Source organism: Pezoporus occidentalis, unplaced genomic scaffold (assembly GCF_034315485.1).
Source record: "Pezoporus occidentalis ecotype Australia unplaced genomic scaffold, CSIRO_AGI_Poc_V1 ctg3, whole genome shotgun sequence".
NCBI lineage: Eukaryota > Metazoa > Chordata > Aves > Psittaciformes > Psittacidae > Pezoporus > Pezoporus occidentalis.
Window position 1 is genome coordinate 12706374 of NW_026914940.1, and position 27165 is coordinate 12733538.

At 42.5% G+C, this 27165-nt stretch overlaps 1 protein-coding gene and 1 long non-coding RNA gene across 2 annotated transcripts; one reads left to right on the top strand and one right to left on the bottom strand.

Annotated features, from left to right (window-relative positions):
* LOC134167931 (uncharacterized) lies at nt 1-7888 on the top strand. Its single transcript, XR_009966333.1, has 2 exons — nt 1-75; nt 7632-7888. It is a non-coding gene; the product is annotated as an uncharacterized LOC134167931 (long non-coding RNA).
* On the bottom strand, nt 5381-24186 carry COLEC10 (collectin subfamily member 10). Its single transcript, XM_062627123.1, has 6 exons — nt 23681-24186; nt 12595-12666; nt 11105-11176; nt 9152-9205; nt 7751-7846; nt 5381-5785 (listed from the first exon to the last, which is right to left on the bottom strand). Exons 1-6 carry the CDS (start codon nt 23826-23828, stop codon nt 5394-5396), a joined length of 834 nt encoding a protein of 277 aa, XP_062483107.1. The 5' UTR covers nt 23829-24186; the 3' UTR covers nt 5381-5393.
* Between the last annotated feature and the right edge of the window lie 2979 nt (nt 24187-27165).

The window sequence follows — 27165 nt, forward strand, 5'->3', positions numbered from 1 at the left end:
TCCACGTGGAGAAACCTTCCCAGGCCAGGGAAGGTGGGGCCCCAGGGCTGCCGTCAGAGGTGTTGCATGCAGCAGGTAGGCACTGAATTCTTTTACAACTTGCTGTTGTCCCTTTCCACGCAAGCATAAAACCAACCCAGATTAAGCTACTGCTTTGATCTTGCTTGTTCTTTCTTACACATTAAGTAGGTTACGTATGACTTTAATAAAAAAGAGATGGCAACCCATGGCTTTTGTACCTGTGCAGACTATTAAAGCAAGACAATCTAGAGCAGTACTTTCCAAATAACCATAAATTAATCCCTCTCTCTGTGACACATTTACTATTTTTATCATCATACACAGTGTCAAATTGCATTTCTTACTAGCAATTTCAGCTACTTGAACTACAACTAAATGTGCTGTTGAAGACTGTGGGTAAAACTAGAGATGCCTATATATTCTCATGGCTGTGGTCAAAAATGTGGTGCTCCATTGTTCTAGGTGCTAACTTCTTTGTTTTTCTCACGTGATTGAACATGTTAAAGACAATGAAAGAAGTGGATCTGCTGAATGCCCATATGCAATTGTTTGAAATGCTTGAGGAAATCATATTCTTAATGTACATATTGATTCTGTGATCATTTTTACTAGAATTAGTTTTTAAAACATTTTGTTTACTATAGGTATCTGTGCATTCTGAACATGGGGAAAGCCAGATGATAATGCCTGCACTGTGTGAGGTGACAATCTTCAGAATATAGCAGATTGTAAAATCCTGGCTGTCTGAGAGCAGGAAACATTCTGAAGTATTCCTACAGGGGTGTAGCAAGATCTTAGGTAGCTGTCTTGTGTTCACTGTACAGTTGCAAGCAGGTATATCAATAGACTGGTGTGGCTAAAGAGAGAGCTTGGTGGAGCTCCAATGTAAAAGGCAGCATAGAGGAAGTGGAAACAGGGACAGGCTATGGTGGCATGATTTAGAAACACTGCCTGAGTTTGTAGGGGTAGCCTCAGGAGATCCAAAACTTAAATGCAGTTTTGATTTGCACAGGAAGTGTAATAAGAAGAGCTTCCACTGTAGTGTCAGTATAAAAAGGCTGAGCAAGGAAAATGTGGAAACACTGCTTTATGGAGGGGCATCAGACACAGGTAAAGCTGAGGCATTCTAAAGTTTCTTTGCCATCTTTACCAACAAGCTATCCCATTCCTCTGTGCTTAGGGAAAGGGTTCAAATAGAACTACAAGAAGTATAAGTGTTTAGTCAGACAGCTTGCGAGAGTCTGACCAGAAGATTCCATGTGACCAGACAGGCTACATCCAAGGTGCCAAGAAAACTGGTCTGATGTCTCTGCAAGGCTTCTATCATATTGGAAAGGATATGGAGATCATGAAAGGTTCCTAATGATTGGAAATAGGTAAATGTTGCACCCTTCTTCGAAAATGCCAAAGACTATTTAGGGAACTATAAACTGATCAGCGTCATTGTGGTCCTCGTGGAACTTAAAAGGGGCAAGTCCTCTTGGAGCACATTTCTGGGCTTATGAAGGAGAAGGTGGTGATTGGCAACACTCAGATTGGATCTCACCAATGGTAAATCATACCAGTGGATATACTGTTGGCAGGGCTACCATACAGAAGGACCTAGGCTGGCTAGAGGAATGGGCCAACAGGAACCTTATGAAACTCAGCAAGGACAAATGCAATTTCCCTCATCTGGGAATGCTGGTCCCTTGCACCAATACAGGCTGGAGCCCACTGGCTTTTCTGAGAAGGGCCTGGGGAGTCCTGTCAGCAAAGATGGCTAATAGCATCCTGACTCTGCTGGAGGGAGTGCAGCTAGGAGCTTGATGCAAGGGATTATGCTCCTGCTCAGCACCTGTTAGACCACATATAGCCACTGTGTCCTTTTGAGCTCCCCCAGGACAGGAAAAGCATTGAAAAAATGGAGCCAAGTTCAGCCAATGGCCCTCATGATTGTTGGAGTTGCAGCCATGTAAGGGAGAGCTAAAGGAACTGGATTTGTCCAGCCTGAAGAAGATAACAGCTTCAGGTGGATCTCATAGCAGCAGAAGGTTAAGCCAGGCTCTTCGCAGTGGTAATTAGTAGGAGGACAAGAAGCAAAAATTGAAACAAGAAAGGTTCAGCCTGGGAATCATGAAAAGAAAAACATGGGAAAAAATAATACTGGCATTGGGTAAAATGATTTAGGTGTCAGGCTCTAACAGACCATAAATCCTGAATAGTCAGGCACCGTTTCCTGTATTCGTGGCTCCATCCACTTCCTGGAGAAACCTAAGGTACTTTACCCACCGCAGTGATTTTCCATTGGTGAGCAGTGATAGCCCAAATCCTAATTATAATGAGTATATTTTTCCTGCAAAACACAGCTATAATACTTGAGTCAGTGCATGCTCAAGCTTGTCTCCACATTTCATGGTGCAGAGCTGTATGGACCTACCTGCCAGGTTTCCTGTGTGGGATAGCCTTTTTTATTTGGCTTGGCCTATGAGTTAGGCTTCTTGGCAAAATTTATTAACTAGGACCTCGTGCTGCAGCAATGGGTTGTGCAAGCACCTGATCATACTTACGCCTGGCTAGCTTGAACACTGCTCTGCTCCTCTACTGTTCCTCATCAATAGTTAGCAAAGGAACAGCCACCGCAGGTCTACTTGTTTCAACTGGTATGGCTCTGCCCACTGTACGTGAGTATTTAGTGGGTAAAAGGGTTGGTTTTGTTTATTTTTTCTATTTAAGAAAGGATTAACCTGATGTGGTAAGAGAGGAGGAGGACGGAGGAACTGGGCAGTTCTAGACCTTCCATTGCAGAAACTCAGCATGAGTTCCTCTCTTGCTTCCACAGCCAGAGACTGTGACCATCATTCCTTCCCGTACATGGAGCATGCTCTGGGATTACTTATAACTCACAGTCTCCTGAAGACCAGAGTTTCAATTTAGACATGTATTCCCTGATTTTGTACGTGAAAGAGAGTGCCTGATCCAATCTCAGGCAGAGCTTGATCCTGCAGCAAAGTGGTGTCCTCTCTCACCTTCTCCCAGCCCTGAGTTTCCTCTGAAAAGAATGGAAAAGTGGGCAGCTCGTGATGAGCGTAGCATTAAGGATTCTGTCAGCCAGTGGTCTCAGAATGGCCAAGAAGTTTCCAGAATTTGGACCCCCAGTCTGGCAAGCATGTATTGGTGACTTTTGGGGTCAGAAGTTAAGATGGGGTGTGGAGAGTGTATCAGTGTGATTGTCCCTACACACAGGGATGATACTCTGGCACTTCTGTATGACTCGTAAGAACTGACCTACTGTAAGTGAGTCTTACAGCCCTGCACTTGAACTTCTAAAAGGCATTACTTTTCCTCAAGAAACTTTTCTTGAATTACTCATTCTTTATCATTACCCATTAATGATACTTAAACCAAAGCGTTTAGTTTAATGAGTTTATTATTATAGATCCTTAAAAGTGTAATTCTACTTAATTTGAGGGAATATCGATTCTCAGGAAGGGAACAATCCAGGATGAGTTATGTTGTGTTAAGTGAACCTATGTGCCCAAACACTCTTATAGCATAGTAGAGCAGCAATAAAAAGAATCGTGGTTTCACCCCTTCATTCATGGGCCTGAATAGTTCCCTGGAGGGTGTGTGGCAACATGGGTAATTTACTGCTCGTAGCAATAGGTGGTTTTCTGGAGGAACAAGTGGCAGAGAAACTGGATTGCAAGAGTGGTTCTGAGTCACTGAGTCTGCTGGGATGCTCCTGCATTGGTCATTGCTCAGATATGAGCTTGGAGTCAAACTAACAACCAGCTAAATGGTTTGGAGGATTTTCCTGTTGAGGGTGCGGTTGAGGAAGTAGACTGTTGTCTGTTTGTCTTTGCAGTGCTGTACACAGCAGTAAAAGGGAGACTTGGAGCTGCCCCTCTGCATTAATAGCTCATGGCATGTCCAACTCTTCATATACACAGAGGAAGACCATATGCAGACAGTGCTCAGAGTGCCCTGCAGGGTATGTTGCTGCACTGTGCTTAGTGTCTAGCATTCTTCTTAGCCTCCAGATATTATTCCTTCATTTTTAGTGTCAGGTAGGAAAGAAAATTTATAGAACTTCATTACAGGGGCCCTGGCATGACACCTCCTGCTGTAAAGAAAGGTGAACCATGAGTAAGAGCAGGCTTACTTCTGAAGGCAAAATGTTGCCTGTGCCTGAAGAAGAGAGCTTCCCCGGTATGAAAATATGAAAGACATGAAAATATGATCCATTGTGGGCATACTGACATGGAGATCTGAGTAGCCAGGCTTGGGCAGCAAAGCCTTCATGCTTGCTGCTCATGTTCTGTGAAGAGTCCTGCTGAAGTGCATGACTAAGTTGTTCAATCACACCTGAATCTGGGTTCTTGGGGGATAAAGCCTGTATAGCTGCTTCCAGTGTTGTAAAGGCACGAGTGATTTTAGTGTGAGGCATCAAATGTTACTGGCTACTGAGTTAGGGAGTTAACATTCCTAGAGGCATTTGTTAAGCCAGGAGTGCACACTGGTATAGCTGATACTACATGTGCCTGTTTACAGCCTGCAGCAATGGTGTTGCTTCCTTTGCGCTGTTCAATTTGTGCTAGACTTCTCCATATTTTTCATAGATTTTGGGGGACTGGAGACTAGAACTGCTCCACCTAGTCTTAGGTTGCCTACAAGCTGTGCAGGCTTGCATGCAGAAGTGCAATTGCTAAATTAATTTCTCACACCTCAGACCAGCTTGACAGACGATAGAATTGGCAGCTGAAATAAGTGAGTCCTCCCCTGCATATGAGGCACTATAATTGCACCGCCAAATTAAGGAAAGCATAACAACTTTTAATCTAAGTTTGAAGCTGGCCCTGCTTTGCATGGAAGATTCAAGATCACCTCTAGAGAGCCCTTCCAACTTCAATTATTCTATGATTCTAAAAAAAAAAAGGATCTAAAAATAAACAGGTCTGTTCTCTCAGCTCTGAAGTCATCAGGGAAATAGCAAGGATTTCCCATGGAGGTCAGAGATAAGTAAAAATCCCAACTCTTTCTCTCTGTGGGCTTTGTGAAACACATCAGTAATTAATATACCAGTGAGTTTACCATTCCTAGCATTAATGAGCTCATATTCACCTCTGTGTGCTCTAAATTTGCCCCTAAATTATGCATAGAAATGCCCACCCTAAATGGCACATAGAAATGAAATCAGAATTCACAACTGGCTGGATGCTCCCTGCATGCCTTTACAGTCACTGCCATCTTAACAGTAGTTACTCTTGCTTAACCCAGTGAGGTGAAAGCTGGACTGAGCCCTGTCCCTGGTTGTCTGCTCTCCCTACAGTGGGTGAAGAAGGAGGGATTATTGCATGCACGGCAGGTGCCAGAGGAATTCTGTGGCACTTTTATTTCCTCTTCTTGAGGAATTCACAGACGAAGTAGATGGTGACTTGGCACTCAGAGTCATTCCACTCTCCCGTGCTGAGCATTTCCACACAGTCCTTGCGGCCAGCTGGGTCATGAGGCTCCCCTTCCTTCCAATTGCTGTAGTTCTGCAGTGGGCTGTTGTCTGCATACACAAATTGTCCTTCCTTCTCCAGATCATTCAGCCCAATGAAGGCTCGGAAGAGGCCACTGTTGGAGATGTAGTCAGCAATCAGGGCATTTGTTGCCTCATCTTTAGGCATGGCCAGTGTTCCTCCTCTGTCCCTGCAGTGGATCAAGGCTTCTCTGTAATTCTTCTCTTCTTTCACGATGTAATAGAATTTCTCATCTGTCTCTCTGATGCCTGCTATAACTTTAAAGGGGAAGAAAATTGCATAATGGCATGTCAACAGATATTGAAGGTGCTTCTGTTCCAGTATGACAATGAGATGATTTTTACATTAGAATTAATAAAAGGGAGAGAGGAAAAGTCTTCCCACAGATGAGTTTGTAATAAATGATGAGGACACGATCAAAGGTTGATGCTACTAGTGGGACTGACAAGCACCTTGGACACATTAGGACAAGAACTACTCAGTCCTGATTGGCATATGTCTCCTGTGACACTTAAGCTTTACTTCCTGGATATGTAGTACTAATCAAATAAAGGCATGCTAAATGGTCAAATCTGGATCATCCCCACTGATCTGCATGTTTTTGAATAAAGATTGTGGAAGAGTGCCCTGGGATAGAAACACAGGGGTATAAATAGCTTTTCAAGTCCTTTCTGTGTAGACAAAAATCAATGTGACTGCTAAAATAAGACATTTAAATACAGCCTGATATTCAGAGCTGCTCTGTAGCCACTAAGTGGCTTTGACTTGGACAAAAACTGCCTGCTCACCAGCTTTAAAAGCCAAACTTCTCAACCAGTGTGTATCCTAGTGAATTAAGCAGTACCAAGGAGCATGCCTGGGCAGCTGGAACTTGATTGTCCCTGGTCATGGATAGCCATCAGGAATGGTCCTGAGCAGAGCTTTGACCTGGGATAACTAATACTTTCCCAAACAATTCAGGACTTAGTCCAGGTACAGTCAGTTAGTTAGTAGAGGGACACTCTGGGTAATATGGTATTCAGTTTTGTAGGATTTGTAATATAGATGAGTGCTGTTCTGTGCTGGTTGCCCACAGTGCCAGAGAACCGTCTCAAACACATTTAGTTTACTGGTAGAGCCCTAGTCCTAGAAGAGTGGTTGAGCCTTCTCAAAATCTCTGTTATGCCAGGAAATGTGCCTCCTTCCTTTCAGTGGGAACAGTTTGTACTGTCCATGTGGCAGCACTGCCTGCAGACATGGCTTCTTCCAGAATCATAGAATGGTTTGAGTTAGAAGTGACCTTAAAGATCATCTGCTTCCACTCCCCTGCCACGGGCAGGACACCTTCCACTAGATCAGGTTGCTCAAAGCACCATCCAATGCCTCGAACACTTCCAGGGATGGAACATCCACAGCTTCTCTGGGCCACCTTTTCCAGTGTCTCACCACTCTCACAGTAAAGAACTTCTTCCTAATGTCTGATTTAAAGCTATCCTCTGTCAGTTTAAAGCCATTCCCCCTTGTCCTATCACTACATACCCTTGTAAAAAGTCCCTCTTTAGATTTCTTGTAGGCCCCCTTTAGGTATTTAGGCATTGGTATTTAGGTATTATAGAATCATAGAATCATAGAATAGTTAGGGTTGGAAAGGACCTTAAGATCATCTAGTTCCAACCCCCCTGCCGTGGGCAGGGATACCTTATGCTAAATCATATCACCCAAGGCCTCCTCCAACCTGGTCTTGAACACTGCCAGGGATGGAGCATTCACAACCTCCCTGGGCAATAACCCGTGCCTTTGAGTGTTGGTCCTTTGTTACAGAAAAATGATGCTTGCATGAGGGAAGCACTAAGGGCACCATGTCTGCAGCCTTCCTGTACAGCAGAAAGATCAGTAGGTTCCTATGGCTTTCCCTGCCTCTCTGGAGCAGATTGGCACAAACTTTTCTCTTTCATTGCCTGTGTGGCAGCAGAGCTTGAGCAGTTTGACAGTGCAGAGGCGGTTAGCAAGCTTTGCCTTGTGCTTTTCATGAGTCTTTCTGTTATGCTGTTGATAATTTATGTGTTGCTTTTGGTCATCTGCTGCTGATATCCTTACAGGTGTCTCTTTTCTATATGTTTTCAGAGTGCCTCACACAGTGCAACCCTCTCACCAGATCATCTATGGATGCTGCCATACAGCAGCAATGGTGGAAGAATAGCAATGAGCCAAATAAATCATATCAAATACATAAGGATCCTTACCATTCTTTAAAAACTTGATGGATGTGTTAAGACGAGCAACATTGATATTCAGTTGTCCAACAACTCTGCGGTATCTTCCACAGTCACAGACTGTGCCTGATGCAATAAAAAAAAATAGAGGATTTATCTGTTTAGAAGAATTTGTGTGTGTGTGTGTGGAGGGTCCTTTATAGCCCACTTCCAAACTTTCTGAAGACTTGGCTCCACTTGTGGAGAGCCAGTCCCATCCTGCCCCACTGGCCATAGTTCTGTTGATCAAAGAGCTTTATATTGTGGCTTTGTACACTCTCTTGCTAACTGGCTTAAGAATCCCTACTATTAAAAGTGTGGATAGAAAAGTTTGCCATCTTCTTTCCACCCATATCAGTGTGGGATTTGCATATCCACTGCCCTTCTCATTTTTGATTTCATCTAGCTGCAGAGATGTAGCTTGTTGTGGTAATCACATCTGAATGACAGTGGTCTACCTTGTATCTGTAAATAGTACAGGTTCCCCAGCCTTCTAACAGAAAGATCAGCATCCATGAAATGGGGAACTGTTGCTTTCTCAGTGAATGAGTTTTGTGAGCATGCATAGAGGTGGGACTGGTAAACTTTGGTAGAAGGACTCTGTTAGTCTAATTGCTGGATGCAGCTGTGGTCCAGCAGTAATAGTCTATACCAACTCAACAGCTTTCAAGCACTGAAGTCTCAGTTATATTTTCATTGATAAACTGAATTTTGGCTTGGTATAGGTTTATGTTTGTTCCTCTGTTATTCTGAGGGGAAAAAAGTTGCTGATGATTTCACATTAAGAACCAAACTGGCATTGCATATGAAATCTCTTAAAAATTAACACAAGTGTACATTCAAGGTGGAAAACCAGTCAAGGTTATTAGGACTGAACAGAATTTTCTGGGTCATCAGATCCAAATTCTCCTCCTGTGAGCAAATGCATTGCATTTATTTGACAACAGATTATGCTATATCTAAAATTACTTATTCTTTTCATCCCCATGCTCCTATTAGGAAAATTAATAGAATAACTAATATGTATTAATATGAATCCTTAATAGAATTAGGACTTAATTCCTTTGGTATTCAGAAACTTTCTTCTGGTTTCCAGTATAAATGTACCTTTGGCCTGTCTATGTGTTAGGTTTTGTGATATCAAACATTGCCCATGAATTTAGGTTACTCTTCTGCATGTTTCTCTATGTTGGTATATTCGTAGGTATCAGTCAGGTCCCTACCCAAGCCTTCATTTTTCTAAACAAAACTTTTTCAATCTCTTCCTGTTCATTTCATCTATTCTCAAGTTTTTCCATGGGCCTAAAACTTTATGAAACTCTAGAAAAAACAACCCTGCAATCAAAGACCCAGCAGACTTGACCATTGTGCAGAGGAGGATGCACAGCTTACCTGCTTTTCCCTTTTTTCCAGAAACCCCTGATAAGCCTTTGGCTCCTTTGTCACCTGAACAAAGAGGAAAATACAGTCTCAGATCTCAGACAGTGCACATGTCAGGGGAGAGTATTTGAAAAACCTGTTTAATAATACATTAACGGTGTGCTTTTGATAGGAAGCGCTGATGTACTGTACCGGCAGATGTGCCAAGTCAAATAAATTGTGATAAATTCTGGTGTATGGAAATAAAGAGAACCATTTAATAGCTAACCCACTGATAACACAGGCACCTTGTGTGCTGCTGGCTCCTGGTGCCACTTACTTTGAACATAAACTGCAGAATGATCCTGAGAGGTTGAAAGCACTCATGAAATCTGCGAGAGGTGAGACCTGGTTTCTCACATTGCCTTGCAGGACAGAGGCCCTCCATGATGGGATGAGGCACCAGAAGCTGATGTGCACTAAGCAACTGAATTCATGTATGCAACACTTTATGTGTGCAGGCAGCATTTAGCACCTGCACAAAATGAGGTCAGTAAGGAGCAGCATTTCATATCAGCTATAGTCCATGGAAATGTGACTTATTTTCATCCAATTGCTTGTGTCTTCTGTAAATCATAGGAATGATAGAAATACTTCTCCAAATGCTGTGCTACTATGTAAGTGGAGGTGACTAGCTTTTTAAAAAACCTCAGCTGTAATTTGGATCAGGAGCAGCTGGACTTTATCTGAAATTCACGTCAGCTCTTCTTTTACGAACTAAAACCTTCAGAGGCCAAAAAATACAAGTACTTGCTCTGCCCTGTTGCTGGACATGTTTTGCTATTTTTTCCTTTATATGGTTGTGTAAAATGAATTAGGAGTTGGCTATGATTTTAATGAGCATTTCTTGACACTGCACACTTACAAGCTGAAATTTCAGAGTTGCTTCATTAAGAACTTGAATGTTTCATGGTAGATTTAAACAGTGACTTAGTGACCTTTGCTTCTGTAAATAAAGAAAATGAGAAAAACTAAAAGGGGCAAATAAATTGTACATTCAGGTTAAGAGTGAGCTTGATTTAAAGGCTCAGAGCATTGGTTTACTTACAGATAAAGATAAGTAATTTGTGGGATTCTTAAGTTCTAGTCTCCTTTGGTGACTGAAGACAACTTTAGGAGATAGCCATCTAGGCACTTCTGAAAATTAGTCCTTCTGGCCAAATTCTTTTGTTCTTCTCTGATACATGGCTGGCTAGAGGTCATCAAAGGTTTAATCAAAACATTGGCTTGGAAAGCTCCGGGAGAGATGGTTCTACCCTATGTGCTGGTTAGAGACCAGAATTCCACTGGGGATTGTGGTGTCCCTGCTCAGCTTTCAAGGCAGATCTCCTAGCAGCAGAAGTTATATTCCTTCTAAGTAGCTCTTTAGGAATGCCTGTTCTTCTCAGACAACTAGAGAATAGTTTCATGAAATTAGACATGGAGCCTACCTGGATTTGCAAGTACTTGTTGTCCCTGGTTACTTGTGTGCTTTCTTAAAACTCCTAAATCCTTTTCCTTATTGAGCCACCCTGTGCTTGCTCACATGTCCCACAGCAGTGCAGGTGACAAGGTGTGGCATTCTGAGCAGTAGCAGAGTATTGACTTAGGCCTTCAGTGTCCAAAGCAGAGGCACAAATTTGGCTTTCTCTTTTAGAGCATTCAGAGACTTCACAAGAGCCTGATTTCTCCCTTCCTCTTTTACCATTAAAGAGGATTGATTCCTTAACTCATAAAACAAATTATCTTAGCCAAGTAAGTCATTTATATTGCATATGGGAAATAAAGCAGTATCTCAGTTACCTCTTGTCACCAATCTTTATGCATAACTTCAGTTGGGATCATTGGTCTCAGCCGTTATTTGATATTACTCCATAGCTGGAACTCTCACAAAACACATATTTACCTTGAGGAAAAAAACAAGAAAGTTCCCACACCAGAGCTTACCCTTTCCACCAATTGGGCCAATTTTCCCAAGCATTCCCTGGTCACCAGCATCCCCCACAGGTCCTTTGTTTCCTGAGAGAAGAAATAAAGAGGAAAAGAGTGTCGATGATTTCTGTCATTTCTTTCCAAGGCTCACTGCTGTTGTTTTTCCTGAGCTTGGCTAGTCCACGTGCATGGCAAAGTCAAAACGAGTGAAGCCCAGAGGATGGTTGGCAGAGGACAGCACAGATTTCTGCTACTACAGCATACAACAGTAGGAGATTGCAAGGCACCTTACTAGAACTGCCTGTTGAAATGTGCAGAAACATCATGTTTCCTTACAGAAAATACAAACTAAAACTGCTAGTGAGTATTCAAATAAAATCAGTAAAATACTGATTTTACTTCACAGCCAAACAAGGCTGATGGCAGGTTTTATTTGGTGTTCTTTTTCTCCATGCCAGACAAAACCCTTTCTTTCTTCCTTGTGAAGTCCCTGTGGCTTTGCTGGGAGTCCTTCTCAAAGCAGGACTGCGAACAGGAAGGTACTAGTTTTGCTGTGTGTGCTTTCCCAATCCTCAGAGCACCCGATGACAGCCCAGTTTAGCGGAATATCAGTTTCCACACTGAATTTAACATCACTAAGACGCTTCGGAAATTGTTACCGATTCCCTTGTATTTTACCTTATCTTCTCTTTAAGGTAAGAAGCAAAACCATATAAATGTATTTAAAAATGGAAAAGGCTTCTTTATTTTGACAATAATAACAGGGTGATTTTAAAGTTTCTGTAAAAGTAAAAACTTTCCTGATTAGTCTTAAACCACCGAAGAAAGACCATGGATATGCATTATCATTAAACTAATGATAAATTAAGCTTTTTAATTAGATCATGCAAGCAAGGCATGACACATCTGGTGCCTCTGTATGCTCTGCCCAGCTCACACTATGGTTATAGGATATGTTTAACAGAGCCAAACCCCGAGACATCCACGGCTCCTTGTGCTCAGCTCAGGTGGTGTTTGATCAGAGGCAGCACTGTTTCTTAGTGTATGTCTCCTCTTGCCTTTCTGCAAAACAGGGACAACTGAGACTGGATTTTGTGGGGCATCCTGACTTCCTATTACTAGGAAATAACTCTCAAAATTCAGTTTCAACTAAAGGATCATGTCATTAAAAGAATAGTACTCCTCCTCGTTATACATATGATTTGGGTCTTCTAGATTGTGCTTATGACCTTACGACAGCTACTTGGGAGAGCAGTAGTAAATGTACTGGTTTGTTACATGACTCTTTTGATTTATTGCCATATATAGCTGTCTTACATGTCAGTAGGAATTACAACAACCTCTGTGAGTAGTGTTAGGTTCACTGATTAATGTTTGACAGGATTGTGAAATCCACTGGTGCAACAGGAATGCAAAGCATTAAAGATCACCGATCATATGCACCAGTACAGTTGTGTGTAATGATATTAATATATCAGTAATAGCCAACAAACCATCATAAATACCTTTGGGTCCTTTTGGTCCAACCTTTCCTTGTTTGCCCACTTCTCCTCTATCTCCTTTTACACCTTCATCCCCTTCCAAAAAACAGAAAATAAAGCATCATGGTACGTTTTTCTTGGTGCAGTAAGTGCAACTGTACATCCACAGAAAGTAAAGTTCACAGGAGTTTTTCCCTACTAATTTCTTATTTGCAGGCACAGTAGCCATGACAGAAATTTCCAGAGAAGAGCTGATGAATCTGACCATCATTAGGAAAAGCTAAATAATTTCCTTTTTGGAGAGGCTATTCCAACATGAGAATTATATGACACCAACTTCTAGTTGTTCCCTTTAAGCCCTATTAATTATAAAGTGGATAGATAAACCAATCTTTCTGTGTTTGGAAACCTGTACACACATGGATGAACTGCCAGGGGAGGCAATAGGAATTTAATTGTGCCTAGTGACTCTGTAGTGACTCTGTTCAAGGTATTCAGATGCTTTTGGAATTAAAGGAATGTAAATATGTTGAAATAGATCTTAACATAGACCTTAGCTCTTAGTATGGGCAGAATTCTCACCTTCAGTTTTTGACAGGTGGCATTTGTATAACAAACATGTTTTGCCATTACAAAACGTCATACACAGAATATCTGTAAGACGTAAAATCATTGCATTTATTACAGGAGCACAGGGATTTCTCCAAACAAGATCAGGAGTCTATGACACAGGTTCCTATATAGTAGCATATAAGTACTATTGTAAGAGACAGTCTCTCACTGAGCAGCTTACAGTATAAAGGAGAAGACAGCAATTAGTAGGAAGGAAATGTTATCTTTCCTTAGGTAGAATACAATTTCACTTCACATCGCACAGGAAATTGGAGGCACGACTGCATTTGATTTTCTTATCCTCTACTTCTTAGTTTTTTGCCAAATCCCAAGAATATCTTTACTCTGTTTTTTTAAGACAAAAAATACTGGAGGGGGGGCAACCCCTGTACCCCCCTGCACCAAATGACCAGCACTGACTATGAACAGGCTTCCAAAGCCTCTGCCCCTGTTCCCTGCCGCTGTCTGCAGTAAGCCGTGCCATGCAGTGGGAAGCAGTGCCACGGTCTCTTGGCCAAGCCGGGATCTCCTGTGGGAGTGGCAGCCAGTTGTGTCTGTGCCTGCAGCCCAGAAGGGGACAAGAGGCTGCATTTCAGTGTATGGAGACCCAAGGGAGGGAAGCCTGGATGTCAGCAAAAGATAAGTGAGGACAGAACAGCGTTTTGTGAAGAGACCAATAACCTGCCTCATTGAGGGTGGTGCCTCCAACCCTGGCACAAGGTTTTCAGGGAACTGGGTGTGCTGAGGGTGACTATGACCCAGGCAGCTACTTCCAGCATCTCGAAAGCAGTGGTTTAAGGGCTTGCCTGAACGAAGCATTTCATTCAGTCCACTTGTGAACAGCCACCACTGATTCTTCCCTGAACAGATTAGTCTTATACCTTTTAAACCCTTTCACATTTTTGGCTCCTATAATAAATACCCTGTGGCAAAGAGGGTGATTTAATTGTGTGCTGGGGGAGAAAGTAGCTTCCCATGGTTGCTTTAAGACTGATTGTTTCATTAGGCCTTATTCTTGTTTTCTGCAATGTACTGCCCACTCATTCCTGATTTACCTTCTCCTACTTCTGTAGCCATAGGTGGCATACTGTGGGCTGCTCTGTGGAGTGATGACAGATGAGAAGTAGTGCATATTAATTGCAGCCAATAAAATGTAGTATTAGTTGTTTGGCTCCTTTCCATGTCAGTTACGTGGATTGGGCTGAATGTGTCCCTATGTGCTGCAAAAAAAGCTTCAGTGCTGGGACTCTCTTGTGGAGGGCAGGCTCACCCTGTGGGTCAAGATGCCCTTTTGGGGGGAAGGTCAGTGGTCCAAGCTGAGAAAGATAAAGTGCTGAACTTCCTTTCGCATTGGAGGCAGGAAGCATTTGCTAGAGTGATGAACACTGGTTCTTAAATACTGGGTATTTCCAAAAGCCAGGCTCCTTAAATATCCACCTGAAGCTGTAGGTCTGGAACTGATGGAAGGATGCCTTCTTGCATTGGTTTCTTGTCTACTGACCATCAAACAGCAGAGCAAGGGAATGTACAGTTTAATTTTGTTGTTGACCTCAGTGCTAACAACATTTACAACTCAGAAACCAAGAAATTGTCCTTTCCAAACCCATCTATAAAACCCGTGAGAAAAGCGTAAAAGTCACTTCTTCGTAGTTCAGAAATTCAGAAGATTCCCAGAGGCTGACAAAGGGCTTGTGAAATGAAATTCTGGGAGAAGTTAAGAGCTGGTATGTTCATGGTCTGTAAACCCATAGAAGGGGAAAACTGTGTAATAATAGAAAGGAAGCAGGGTGTGATTCAAGAGGTGGAAAAGCTGGAAAAGTCCTGACTAGAAATGCAACATGGAGATATTTAACAAATGACCACACTCTTTGGCAGGGGAGGGAGATGTAGGAGGCTTTTCATGTGCAGCCTTTCCCCATGCAACGAATTCCTTTGTGTAAGATATGCTGTAACTCTAGGTCTGATGTAGAAACTGCTGAGGGAGTTTCTTTGGCCTGTATTACACAGGTGAGCAAACCAGATTCCTGCTGACCTTCCAAACCATGCCTGTCACCACGGCAGTCCTCATTACCTCACTCAGGCCAGATAGCTACATTCCCTGTGGCTTGCAGCCTGCTCTGTTGGGTTAAAGGCTTTAGAGAGGCTGTTGTTTGCTGCAGAAGAAAGACCTCTCTGCAAGAAAGGTGGTTTTGGTTTTGTTTTTTTTTTTTTTTTGTAAGAAACATTGCTTAGACAGTTAATCTTAGAAATAGAGCCCAGGAAATAAAGCCAATATACAAGTGAAGAAGCTGTGATAGTTCCCAAAGGTGTTTTCTTCCAATCTCAGTTTCAATGTTTCAAGCCACTGAAAGCTGCAGTGATTTTCTCTGAGAGACTTTGGAGCAAGCTTTTCACACACGGGGCTGCTGGGGATGAAGCTAGGTTGTCCTGTAAGGGCCATTATACTGAGAGCCAACAGGGAAAAGGGGTAAAAGGTGTGTGAAAGTTTGTTCTGGGGATTCTGGGAGGTTAGAGAGTGTCTCAACTTCCATTGCTAGCACCTTGTGTAGTCCCAATATTTGCTCAAGCCCTCTTAAAGCCTGAGGGAGAGGGCAGTAAGATATGTCACCTGTTTCTATTTCATCTTGTCATAAAGCAGCCTAGCACACCCTGCCTTAGTTTTCCTACCTAGGAAAATGGAAAGAATAATAATTTACCTATCTGTAAGGGATGGAAATCCTGCTTTTCACCCCATATTGCATCTAAGAAGGGGAAGGCCATTACAAAGCAGGGGTAGAAGCAAACAGTATTAATAGTACCATTTATTGTTAATGTAAAACTGGATTAAGCCCAGTGCTTAATAATACAGCGTTATAAATGCGTTGTTCCCTCCTTTAGTAGTTGTGCGCAGTGAGCTCAGGCTTTGTGAATTCTTGGGTTATGCTCCCCCCTTGTGGTCTCGCTGTGATTTGCATCCCGGTAGGAGGGATTGCGGGAGGTTGGGTGACTTGTTTTGGGCAGGGGCTGAGTAGGCTTCGTTTCTAATTTATAATAACTATCCCAGCCTTTCCTCTGGGACTTCCCGTGGACAGGCCATCCCACTGTATTACCCACGTTCTTGTAATCTGGCAGAGCAGAATCTACATCCTGACAGTACTCTGGATCGGGTCTTTGAATGTTGTACTACTGTGCTTTGTGCAACATGAGTTTTCTTACGGAAAAAAAACCAAACCTCTGTATCCTGACCTCATATGGTTGTAGCCAATACCTAAAGGTTGACCTCTCCTTTGTGCTGCTTTGCACTTGGGGCAGGGTCAGGTTAAGTTTTAACCTAATTAGCAAATTGTCACTTTAAAACTGTGGTTGGGAGGATGTCAGATAATGCTCTGCATTGGCATTTGAAGCATGGGTGAAGCACTTGGAGCCAGTAGCTGAAGCAAGACCATTTCTCAATCTTGTTAGTATTCCCTCAAGCTGATTCACTTCTTCTGTGTCACAGATTTTAAATACCAGACTATTAAAATGAATGCATGGAGCAATAAATTACTAGGCTCTTTCAGCTTGGGACTGTGTGAGACAGAAGGGAAGCAGAAGCCATAAGCTGTAAATGACTTTTGCAGCCATTAGAAAATTTTAATTGTAATTGAGAGGGAACCACAGTCCTTCCTTCCCCTGTAAACAGGCTCAGGAAGATGCTGAAGGCCTAATAATGAGCAGGATTTTCAGGCAATTGAAAAGGGCTCTGCCTTTTTAGGAGTTTCATTAAATAACACAATGTTGAGAGGTTAGATTTGGTAAGAATCAGTAATAATTTATTGACTTTCAAGTGACTTAGATTTCCCTGCTGGATCTTTCGCAGGCAGTTTATCTGGTTTGTATTCGTGAATTGAGGAAGATTTGAATTGTTCCCATGTGTTTAGTGACTCTTCAAGTCTTGTGATCAGGGGCTGACACTGGTTCTTGTAGAACCAGGGTGTAATCCCTGGGGATTGTGGAGTCCACATTTATCTATAGAGACAGCACTGCATCAAGGTGAGAGTATGTCTGCAGGCTGCCTAAAGGCTAAAGGCAGGAGGAGATTCCTAGCTGGATTAATGCCTGTGTTTCTCTGTGAGCATGAAATCGTTTCACTTGGAGCTCTGCTGATAGACTCTCTGGGTCCATTACTGAGGCACTTTCTCAGGTGTGCTGGCAAGTCATGGCCTCAGGTCAGCTCCAGTTCCCATCTCTTGAGCAAAGCACTACAGAAATTCTAATGCTCTTAGCCTCTCTTTGCAGGGGCACCTCCCCACACTCCAGGCATACCCACCCTTTCAAATGATAGAAACACCACCTATGCTGAGTGTCCTGGGTTCAGCACAGTTATTCTTCTGCCTCAGATACTCTGAAATGAAACAGTCCACCACCAGCCAAAAAGTCCTTGAGAAGCCCTGGGGGTATGCCTGAATTCTGTGAGTGGAGAAGAATGGTTAATATTGATTAGTATGCACCTGGATGCTTTGTACTGCTTGCCTTGGATACATTTAGCATTCTTAGGTATAGTCAATGTTCCACCACAAAGGTTTTGTGTGGGATCCGTTAGGCTTTTTTACCCTCTGATCATGCATGACACAGTTCTGCTCAGCTCCATGTTTCATACTTGTAGTCCCACCTGAGGTGCTGTAGGGACCCTCCCCACCTCCACAGAGTGTGAAAAGCAAAAGTGATTTCTGCCTGCCACGGGCGTTAAACTAAAGGGACAAGGAGATGTGCATCATTCTGAAGCCTTGAGAACCCTTCAGGAGCAACTGAATGCCTTGCCCTCCCTCAGAGCCTTACAGATAGCCACGGGATTAGCTCTGCAGCCTATGGACGCAGTGACCCTGAGCACGGTGAACCTTTGCAGCACTTGCACATACAGTCTCTATTGAGAGGTTTTGTCACCAGAGGGAGTTGCAGACTCCAAGAAATAAGCAAATACAGCTTAGTTTGTTTTTCCAGTGTACAAGTGCGTCACAACTACATCAGTGGAAAGCCTCAAGATTTCCTCTAATTTCACTTTCAGTGTCTTTTTAGATCCTTAGCGAATTTCCCGTAGCAGTGGGGATTCTTGCTATATATGGCTGGATATACATATTGCTCTTTCAAGCTATATATGGCTAGTGAGGACAGGATTCCTTGACATCTTCTGCCTATCTGATGCAATGTCCTCTTCCCTGCCCTTCTTCCTCCCTTCAGCCCCCAGCACTGGCCTGCACACCTCCCTGCCCTCTGCCAGATGTTGACCCTGTGTTGAAGGAATTCAACTCAATAAAGAGAGGAATCTCAAGAAGGCAAATACACATTTTTTTTTTGTGAGTGAGCTGAATCAGCTCAATGAACAGTATGTTGAGTAAACAGCTGAGCCAGCATAAGGTGAAGGTAACACCACATTGTCAAAGTGGGGGAAGAAGATGTTTGGCCTCTGGTTTTGGCAGAAAACCTGACAGATGAGTGCAACTGTAGTGTTCAACTGCACCCATAGCCACTCTTCCAGGTGTCCTGTAGGTGCACGCAGGGCTCCCACAGATTCTACTTTTCTTGGACATGTCTTTTTTTACCCAGCTCCAAATTAGAGGACAGTTGCCCTTCCTTAGTGAAATAGAAGGAATCTTCAAGAATAAACTGGATTCTCTGCTCTTGCTTTCCACTTATAAATGTCTGTTGACCCTCTTCTCCTATTGCCTTGCATGAGCCAGACCCAAGCCTTCTGTAAACTGACCTGTATTATTGGAAAGTGTGGGCCTTTGTGAATGACTGGGACACACACTGTCTCTTTAATGACATCGAAATAATTTAAATTGCTCCTGAGTCTCCTTTTACTTGATTTGCCTGATTTAATTTTCCCAGCCTGTTCCTCTGCTATTCTGACATGATCTCAGAGACCATTGGATTACAGTGGCTTCAGTGAGGCATCAGGCTGGCCAATATACTTTGAATTTATGGATTCAAGTCCCCACATATATGCTTTGCAGCTCAGGCTGATAAACTTCTGAAACTTAATGTAAGCTAAGATGGGGAAGTCTAAAAGCCATGAAAACAGAATTATATGTTGAAATTAAAGGGCTCTTCAGATCAAACGTTAAGCGCTAAGTTATAGGTTTGAACAGCCTATAGGATGTGGTAAGGCATTTTATATTTTCGGAAGGAACTGTGGATAAGAGCATATCTGGTTTCTGAGCGAGTTTGAGATTTTCCAGGAGTAGAATTGCGTAAGCACAATTAGAGAGATGGACAGCTATACTGGAGACCACAGTAAATGCTATTTTGAGGCCCCAGCCAGTGTCATAGAGTTTATAAGCATCATTTGTCAGAAATAATAAGGAAACATTTTACGTCTAAATTGGGATGGGAAACCCCCAGTATTCTTCAGATTTCATCTCATTCCAGTTTCTCAACCTGGATCTGATTCAAGACCTTTGAAGTTCCCATGTCTGGATTTGAAAGGAAATGAGCTGGGACCTGGGACAGATAGCAAGATCTAGATCCAGTCTTCTGAAACACTAAGCTCCCACAAACAAATCAACTACCACAGAGCCAGCTCCCATCCCAGTCTTCTTTCCCCCTGCTCATGCTTTTAATGGGAGTATAGAAAACAATTCTTTGGGTGCTCTGCTTATTTCCGCCCTCATGCTGTTGCTTATTGTTTTAATCAGACCAGATCAGATCCCATCTCATCTATGTCAACAGCCCATTTACTTAAAACTTCCTTTGCAGGTTAGACAAAACTGAGCTTGCAGCCTACAGGAGAGATCAGGCTAGAAGAAAGGACAGAGCCAGGACACCAGTCAAAGGCAGAGCCCAGGGGAACAGAGCGCAGTGTTCCTGATGCTGCCAGCGCACGGACCAACTTTTGCTATCACTGTGTTAGTTGCTGCCTCTCCACAGTGCCAGGTCCTCCCTCAGCAGCAGGAACAGTCAGCTTGCTTCCAGGTTTGGAAAGGTGGAAAGTAAGCAATAGGGCCACGAATGGCTTTGCTAGCCCAGGCTCTTTGCTGTCCTGGGAAATTCGTTATTTTGTTTATGCTTGATCTGGTCCTCTTTGGGCCCAAGAAGTTGATGGAGTACAGAGCTTGGCCTTCAATGCCCTAATTACTCAGCTGTGGATCAGTGTTACCTAATTAAGTTTTCAGAGGTCCTGTGCCACAGCAGTCCAGCTGAGACCAAGCTGTTCCTAAACATCTCAGGTCAAACACCAAAAATCACTAGTTACAAGTACTGAAAATCTGGTTTGGTCCAAAGCATGTATTTTTTCTCTTTTCTTGGTTTCCTAGGGTTATTTCAATAAAGATCCTAGGAAATGCTTCACAGATTTCTATTTTTAACTGGTGTATAAACCAGCTTGCTGGGTACCTCAAAAGCTTTTTCAGGAAGGCAGAACAAAGCAGCCATTGCACTAGGGCTGTGCTCATTAAAAATAATCCCTTCTCTTTAAGAAGAAACCAGAGCATTGCCTAGGAAAGGCAACTGGGGTGGCAGCTTTTGCTTTTCTCTACTCTTTTTATCCCCTTTTTCTGGAGTGCCTGTTTTCTTTCCGTAATTCCTTACAAGCAGACTTCAACTTCCATTTGCTTGCACCAGGGATGGAAAAGCAGCTGATAGGTGAAAGGGATTGCAAGGCTCCTGGTTTGCATCGCTCAGGACCACCAGAGGTCAGACTAAAACTCCGATTCGGTTCTAACGCTGAGCAGTTCAGACTGAGTTCTGTCATTGCAACAGAAAGTGTAAAAGGCTTACGGGACATTTACTGCAATCCTTCTGTTCCTGGAGGCTGAATCCTTCCACAGTATTTTCTAGCTCCTTGTGTTACACACTAAGACCTCTGGTTTTGTCTCATGTTTTTAGGGAGCTGGTGGGACTGTCACAACCAGTTTGAAGACCTTCCTGATAATCAGGCTGGAATTACCCTTTCCTTTCATCCCTTCATTCATCTCATACTTCTCTTGTGACATCTCTGGTATGGGCATAAGGAAGAGTATGTTTTTGAAGGGGAAGAACTTGGCTTACACAAATTAACACTGACAAGTTACATAAGGCTTGTGGAAGTGGCCAATTTTTACAACACTAATGACCCTTTTCCAGCAGATGATTTTCAGGGTGAGCATGCAGAAGGGTCAGATGCTTGCTCCTATAACAACTGTGAATGCCTAGATGATGAAGTGTGTAATGTAGCCTCCAGTAGTGCAAGAAATAAAGGGTTATAAATCTTGAGCCTTTCAAACCAACCTCACTTCTCCCTCAGCTTTCTCCTCTCCATTGTGCAGTGTGATGAGAACTGTAGTATTTCTGCTGCATAGCACCAGGGACTATCCCACTTGTAGCCCGCAGGCTGGATCTAGCCGGCAGGACAATTTGGGATAGGTGAGGTGTGATGGTGCAGGAAGTCTTACAGCCATTGAACACCTTTTAATTCCTTGCACTTCTAGTTACTCTGGCCCATTACAGGCTCCCATGTTCATGTGGAAGAAGGAATTTGCCACAACAGGAATGTGGTGGTAGAAAAAGCTGCCCAATGTCCTGTGTGAGCTCAGCACCTCTGTCTTGTGGGAGCATCGCTGTGTTCTACTATAGCTGAAGATGCTGAGCAGATTGGAGGTGAGGGGGTAAAACTGGCGCAGGATGGAACAAAATCCATTTTCAGAATGGCGGACAAAGGGGCACAACAGAAGTAGCACAGAAAATAGAACTTGAAGCAACAATAGTCAGTGGCTTATCTATCTGAGTTAAAGCTTGAGCAGCGAAGTGTTGCTGTAGTCGTAGCCTGGGGGCTCATGTGCTCTGAGTCTGCAGACATAAGATGGATAGAGGAAAACTGGCAGCAGGACAGACTTTCTTCTGCCATATTAGGTCAGCACGCTTCATCCTTGACTACAAAGGATGCCTGAGGAGTAACAGGGTAGTTCAGACATGCAGCCTGCTCAGTCTTGAATTGCCAGGTGACTGTCAGTCAAAACAACCAGTGCCACTGAGAGCCACATGTAACTGTCCTGGATGAGCTCAGCTCTGGTAGGAACTGAGATTAGTTTATAGGACTATAGCACATAGACTGGAAAATGTATTTGATGACCTGCAGTGGAAGTGAGGCAGTAATTTGGGGGTGATTTACTCCATACTCCTTTTACCAATCATGTTTCTTGGGCATGGTAATCTAATCTTAAAGTAATAGTGAACACCGTGCCAATATACTGTTTGGCTCCTCATGTGTCTTGGTGTCAGCCAGGAGGCAATAGGACCGGTAATGACTAAATCCTGACTTTCCCAGGATCACGCTTGCAAAGAGCCATAATATCCAACCTTTAACTGCTCCCTATGTGAGCTAGACCACAGAAACCAGCTGGAGTCCCAGCTACTCTCATGTGTCACCAGACCACCTCATTAGCCCTGTGACTTGTTAAACACAATTCTGTCAAACTTTGTTCTCCAGCCTGCCATTATTCAGATACTAACTAAACAAGCTCCTGCTGGCTCCCTTGGGGATCATTACATCTCTCTGCATTTATGCTGTGGCAGCAAAAGTTTAAGCCTGAATTCTAATCATAAAAAAATTAACTTGCTGATTAAAAGTGGTCCTTTAAGCAACACGCATTTGAATAATACATCATAAAAACAAATGAGTCTGTAGCAGTGCTTTTGACTTGATAATCTTTTTTCTGTTTAAAGTTTAAATCAGTTGCATTTTTTTTTCTCTGAGTCTGTAGCCTATAGAAAAATACAATGAATTACTAAAAAGAAGGCAATAGTTCGAACTGCAGTAGTCGTGGTGTAGAATATATATTTTAGATCTGTCACTGCAAGATAGATTTGTGCATTAGGGACCCAATTTTTTGACTGAGATACCCTCCAGGCAATTCCACTGACGTTAGTTGTGTTACACAAAAAGTAAGTTAATGCAGAAAATTTTGTTCCAGATATCTGCAAAGTGCTTGGAAGATAAAAGACCTGCATATGACAGAGCTGATATAGCTCTTGTTGAAATCTGTAGCAAAAGTCCTGTTTAATTCAACAAGAGCTGCTAAATCAGATCTGATGAATGCTGCAGAGCTGTATTTACAAGTAAACATCTGGAGATAATGACAGTTTGGTCATTTAAAATATTGCATATCTCTTCCTACCAGTAGGTGCAAAGCAAACCATTAACAGTTCACAATAGCTGCCTACTTTTAAACAGAGCCACTCCATTTGTGGCTGCTAGCTGTACTGGTTGTGTGATGAATACAAGAAGTAAAAGAAGATTTATGTGGCTGGAGAAAGATGCAAAAGGACACCTCTAACTTTTATCAGAATAGGTGACACTGTTCCTGAAGCTAAAGCAAAGCAAATTCAAATCTCCTTGCTTCATCACTTTCCCCCATCACAGTTCCACTTTTCTAGATGTTTGTATAGTCCGCAATAATTCACATCTCTCATCCCCAGCCTGTTCCACAAGCCCTCCATGTCTGTATTTTTTAAAATCAGCCTCTATCAGTACTGATGTCAGCATTATCAACCTGATATTCCTCACCTTTTGGTCCAGGTAAAATTGTGTGTGTCGAGCAGACATCTGTTGTAGGTCGATTGTCAACATCAAAACCCAAAATCTGAACTTGGAAGATAAAAAGCACTACTAGGGTCCCGTATTTCCTTAGCTGTTGTTCTTTCTTGCTGCTCATCCTTGCAGATTCCCAGGAAATGCCTTTCGTTGTTACAGTCTTAACAAATGCAGCTGACTCAAAAATAAATGCTCCACTAACTGAAGCACTGGAAAGATTGGGAGCTACGTGCAAGAACAGCTAAATAAAGTGAAGAAAGGAGTTTGACCATGCTGCAGTTATTTCTGTCCTGTACATTATCCAGGATATTTATTTAACTGTGACAGCTGTTTATTCCAATTTATCTCTTATCTGTGAGATGTTTAGCCGCTTTTGCCATGGAAAATGTCTTCAATATATGAGAATATCTGTTTTGTCTTTTTTTTTTTCCTTTCGGCACCAACTCTTCATGCCCAGTTTTTCATTTACTCAAGAGACAAAAGACTTCGGTATTGTATCCAAGTGCGTACTAATGAGTTATAGGATACTTGTGGAAGAACAATGCAGACTCCATGTAACATGTAGAGAGACTTTTCCACAAAAGCTTTCCTCCAGTGAGACTGTTAGTGACAGCAGACGAGCTGCCAATCTATGGCTTGAAGTCACTAGTGCTATTTTGCACTTTTTGGGTGTCGCGTACCCATAGTCCCTGGACTAGCAAATGAAAAGTTGATATCAGTTGGTGTTTTAGCCAGAGTCCCATAAATTATGATATTATGTTGCTTACAGATTGCCCCATAATGGCTGCTCCAAGCCCAGATTGTGTTAATAGATACAGTACATAAGGACAGACTTCAGGATTGAAGCCACAGACCAGGATGGGCTTGAACCACTGCAGGACCTCCTCCCATATATGTTTCCCCTGTACTGTGCATGGGGGAGGCCTTGTATCAGAACAGTGCTGTAGTACAGGTCCCAGCAGAATGTCATCTTTGGGTTGTCCAGGAAGCTGCTGCTGGTTCACATCCCAGGAGGCAGCTGTCAGGTTTTCAGCCGGGTGCTGGGGTTTTGAAGCTAGATGTGAGAAGAGGCCTCATGGATGATGGAACAGGTAGCATGCAAAACCGCTATATACTCCCTTGGAAGCAGCTGTGACAGATATCCATCTGTGAGGAATCATTTCCTAGAAAAAGCTCTAGCTTTCATTTCAGGAGAGCACAGTACCCAGGGACAGCAGATCATTCGAGGTGTACTGGCAGAAAAGAAAGGGAAGATGAGTATGTGTAATCTTTCCAGGAATTTCATAAACTTCTCGTTTCTCACAGAATGAAGGAGATGGCTTCAAAATTCAAAAGCTGAACTATGCTTTTGAACTGTCTTGTGTGTGAGAGCAGGTTTGCTCTGCTTTCTAGGCAAAAAATGTCCTATGATAATAGCTTTTGAGATGCTTTCCTCATTACTTTAGAGAGTATTAGTTCCTTAGCCCTACAACTTTCCAGCCTTTTGACAGACAGAATAAGTAGCAGCACTGATGTAAAAGTGAATACTTTTATTTAAAGGCTGAAGGAAGGCTTTGATTTCAAGCTTTCATCTGGGATGAAATGTTGGCCAAAGTCACAAGAGGGGTCAAGACATTGGTCTCCCTCTTTCTTTCTAGCCTGGTCACAGACTGTGCCACTTTTCAAAACACTTCTCTTTTTTTGTTAAACTGTGTACAGTAGTTCTCAAAAATAAATAGTGGTCTCTATCCTAAAGAATGTCATCTAAGTAACACCCTTAAATGCGGCCTTGATAATGGATACACCACAGCTAGAGGGGGAGGAAAGAGAAAGCTGGGATTATAGTTGGATAGAGTCATACCAGGAATAAACTTGTCCCTCTGTGATTTGCTTTGGGCAGTGTGCCTCTGACTTGTACACTGTAAATCTGTTTTATTTATCTTTTTCTTCTCTTCACTTTCCATTTTGTGAGCAGAAGGTCAATGTAAGAGCAAGAATAGAGAGCGTAGGAGTGGGAAGCTAGTGTACTTAGCTTTGGAGGAGGCTGTTTGGGAAATGTTGCCAAACTGACGTGAATGATGCTATCTGTTCCACAGTACTGAGAGACTTACAGTGACTTCTTTGTTATTTATCAGGATAAAGAGGGGCATGTGTAAGTTAGAGAGGAAACCATTTGTTTAACCACTTCGGTCACTGACCAGGAGTAAGCAGGGAACATTTTTCTCATACAACTATTGCTGTGATTATTTAACAAATGTTCTCATTCCACATTAGCAAAGAAACCGAGACCATACTTTTTATTTCCATCAATGATGGTAACAAATCCCCTAAAGACACAGTAAGAAATGAAGTGTAATATATACAAGAACTTGGTAATGAAGGCACTCATATAAAATATAGGAGATCCAGATTGAAATTCTTTCTCTGCCTAAGTATTTCAAACCAATGTTTGCACTAGAGCCTTAAGGTTATACCGCCTTATAACAAGGCTGTTTGCTAATCAGTTATGTCTTACTGTATGTTGGACCAGAAATCCTGTCCTGGAGCTAGGAAGCCTACCTTAACTGGCAATCCATTAGAACTGATACACTAGCAAAAAAAGCCTGTGTTTTGGCAAATGAGTATTAATAAACCAGTGTTATTGAAAAATCTTCAAGCATCTTCCTTGCTGATGGAGATTTAAGGAGGCACGTTGCCTATTGCGCATGTTAATTCTCATTGAATCAGACGTAGAGAAATGTCTGTAGGCAACAGTGAAAAATAAACCAGGCAGTGTTGTCCAGACATAAAAGACATAAAGCAAACATTTCCCAGGGTGTTAATGTTTTACAAGGAAACCCTGAGGAGACACAAAAGAAAATCCTGAAAGTTTTGATTTCCTTGAGATCAGCAGTAGTCAGGTAACCTTTGTGTAGTGCATTGCCTCCTTGGAGTCCACGTACTTTGTTGGTAATTTGTATTATCTTCGCTTACTTATTCTTCAGATGCTAGGAGTTAAATGTCAATAGTATAAGGAGTACAGACAACATCATGAAACAGTGTTCATCAAAAGGTGGCCAGATCTACAGCCAATTTTAATAATTCATAGTCGCATATCCTATGGTTGGACTCCAGGTTAATACATCCTGCTTATAACCATGAGCTGATTTAGCCAGAAGTGCTGAGAGTCTGTTAGCATTCTTTCTAACCCAAATGTGGTATGAAGGAGAACTTTCTTCTTCTGTACCTTACTGTACTGAATAAATCCGGAGGCATCTGAAGTAAAAGAAAAATGTAGTACCATATTTCTCTGCTTTGGTATCCTAGATGGTTTTAGTTCTCCTGGTATCAGAGGTCATGGCAATTTGGAGCGTTTCAGCCTGTCATACCGGATACATCAATCACAGTGGCAAAGCTTAGAGAGAATGGAAGAGGAAAGGCACTAACATGTGGTTTGCCAAGAATTGGGAGGAAAGTAATCCCAGGTCTATTTTGTAAAG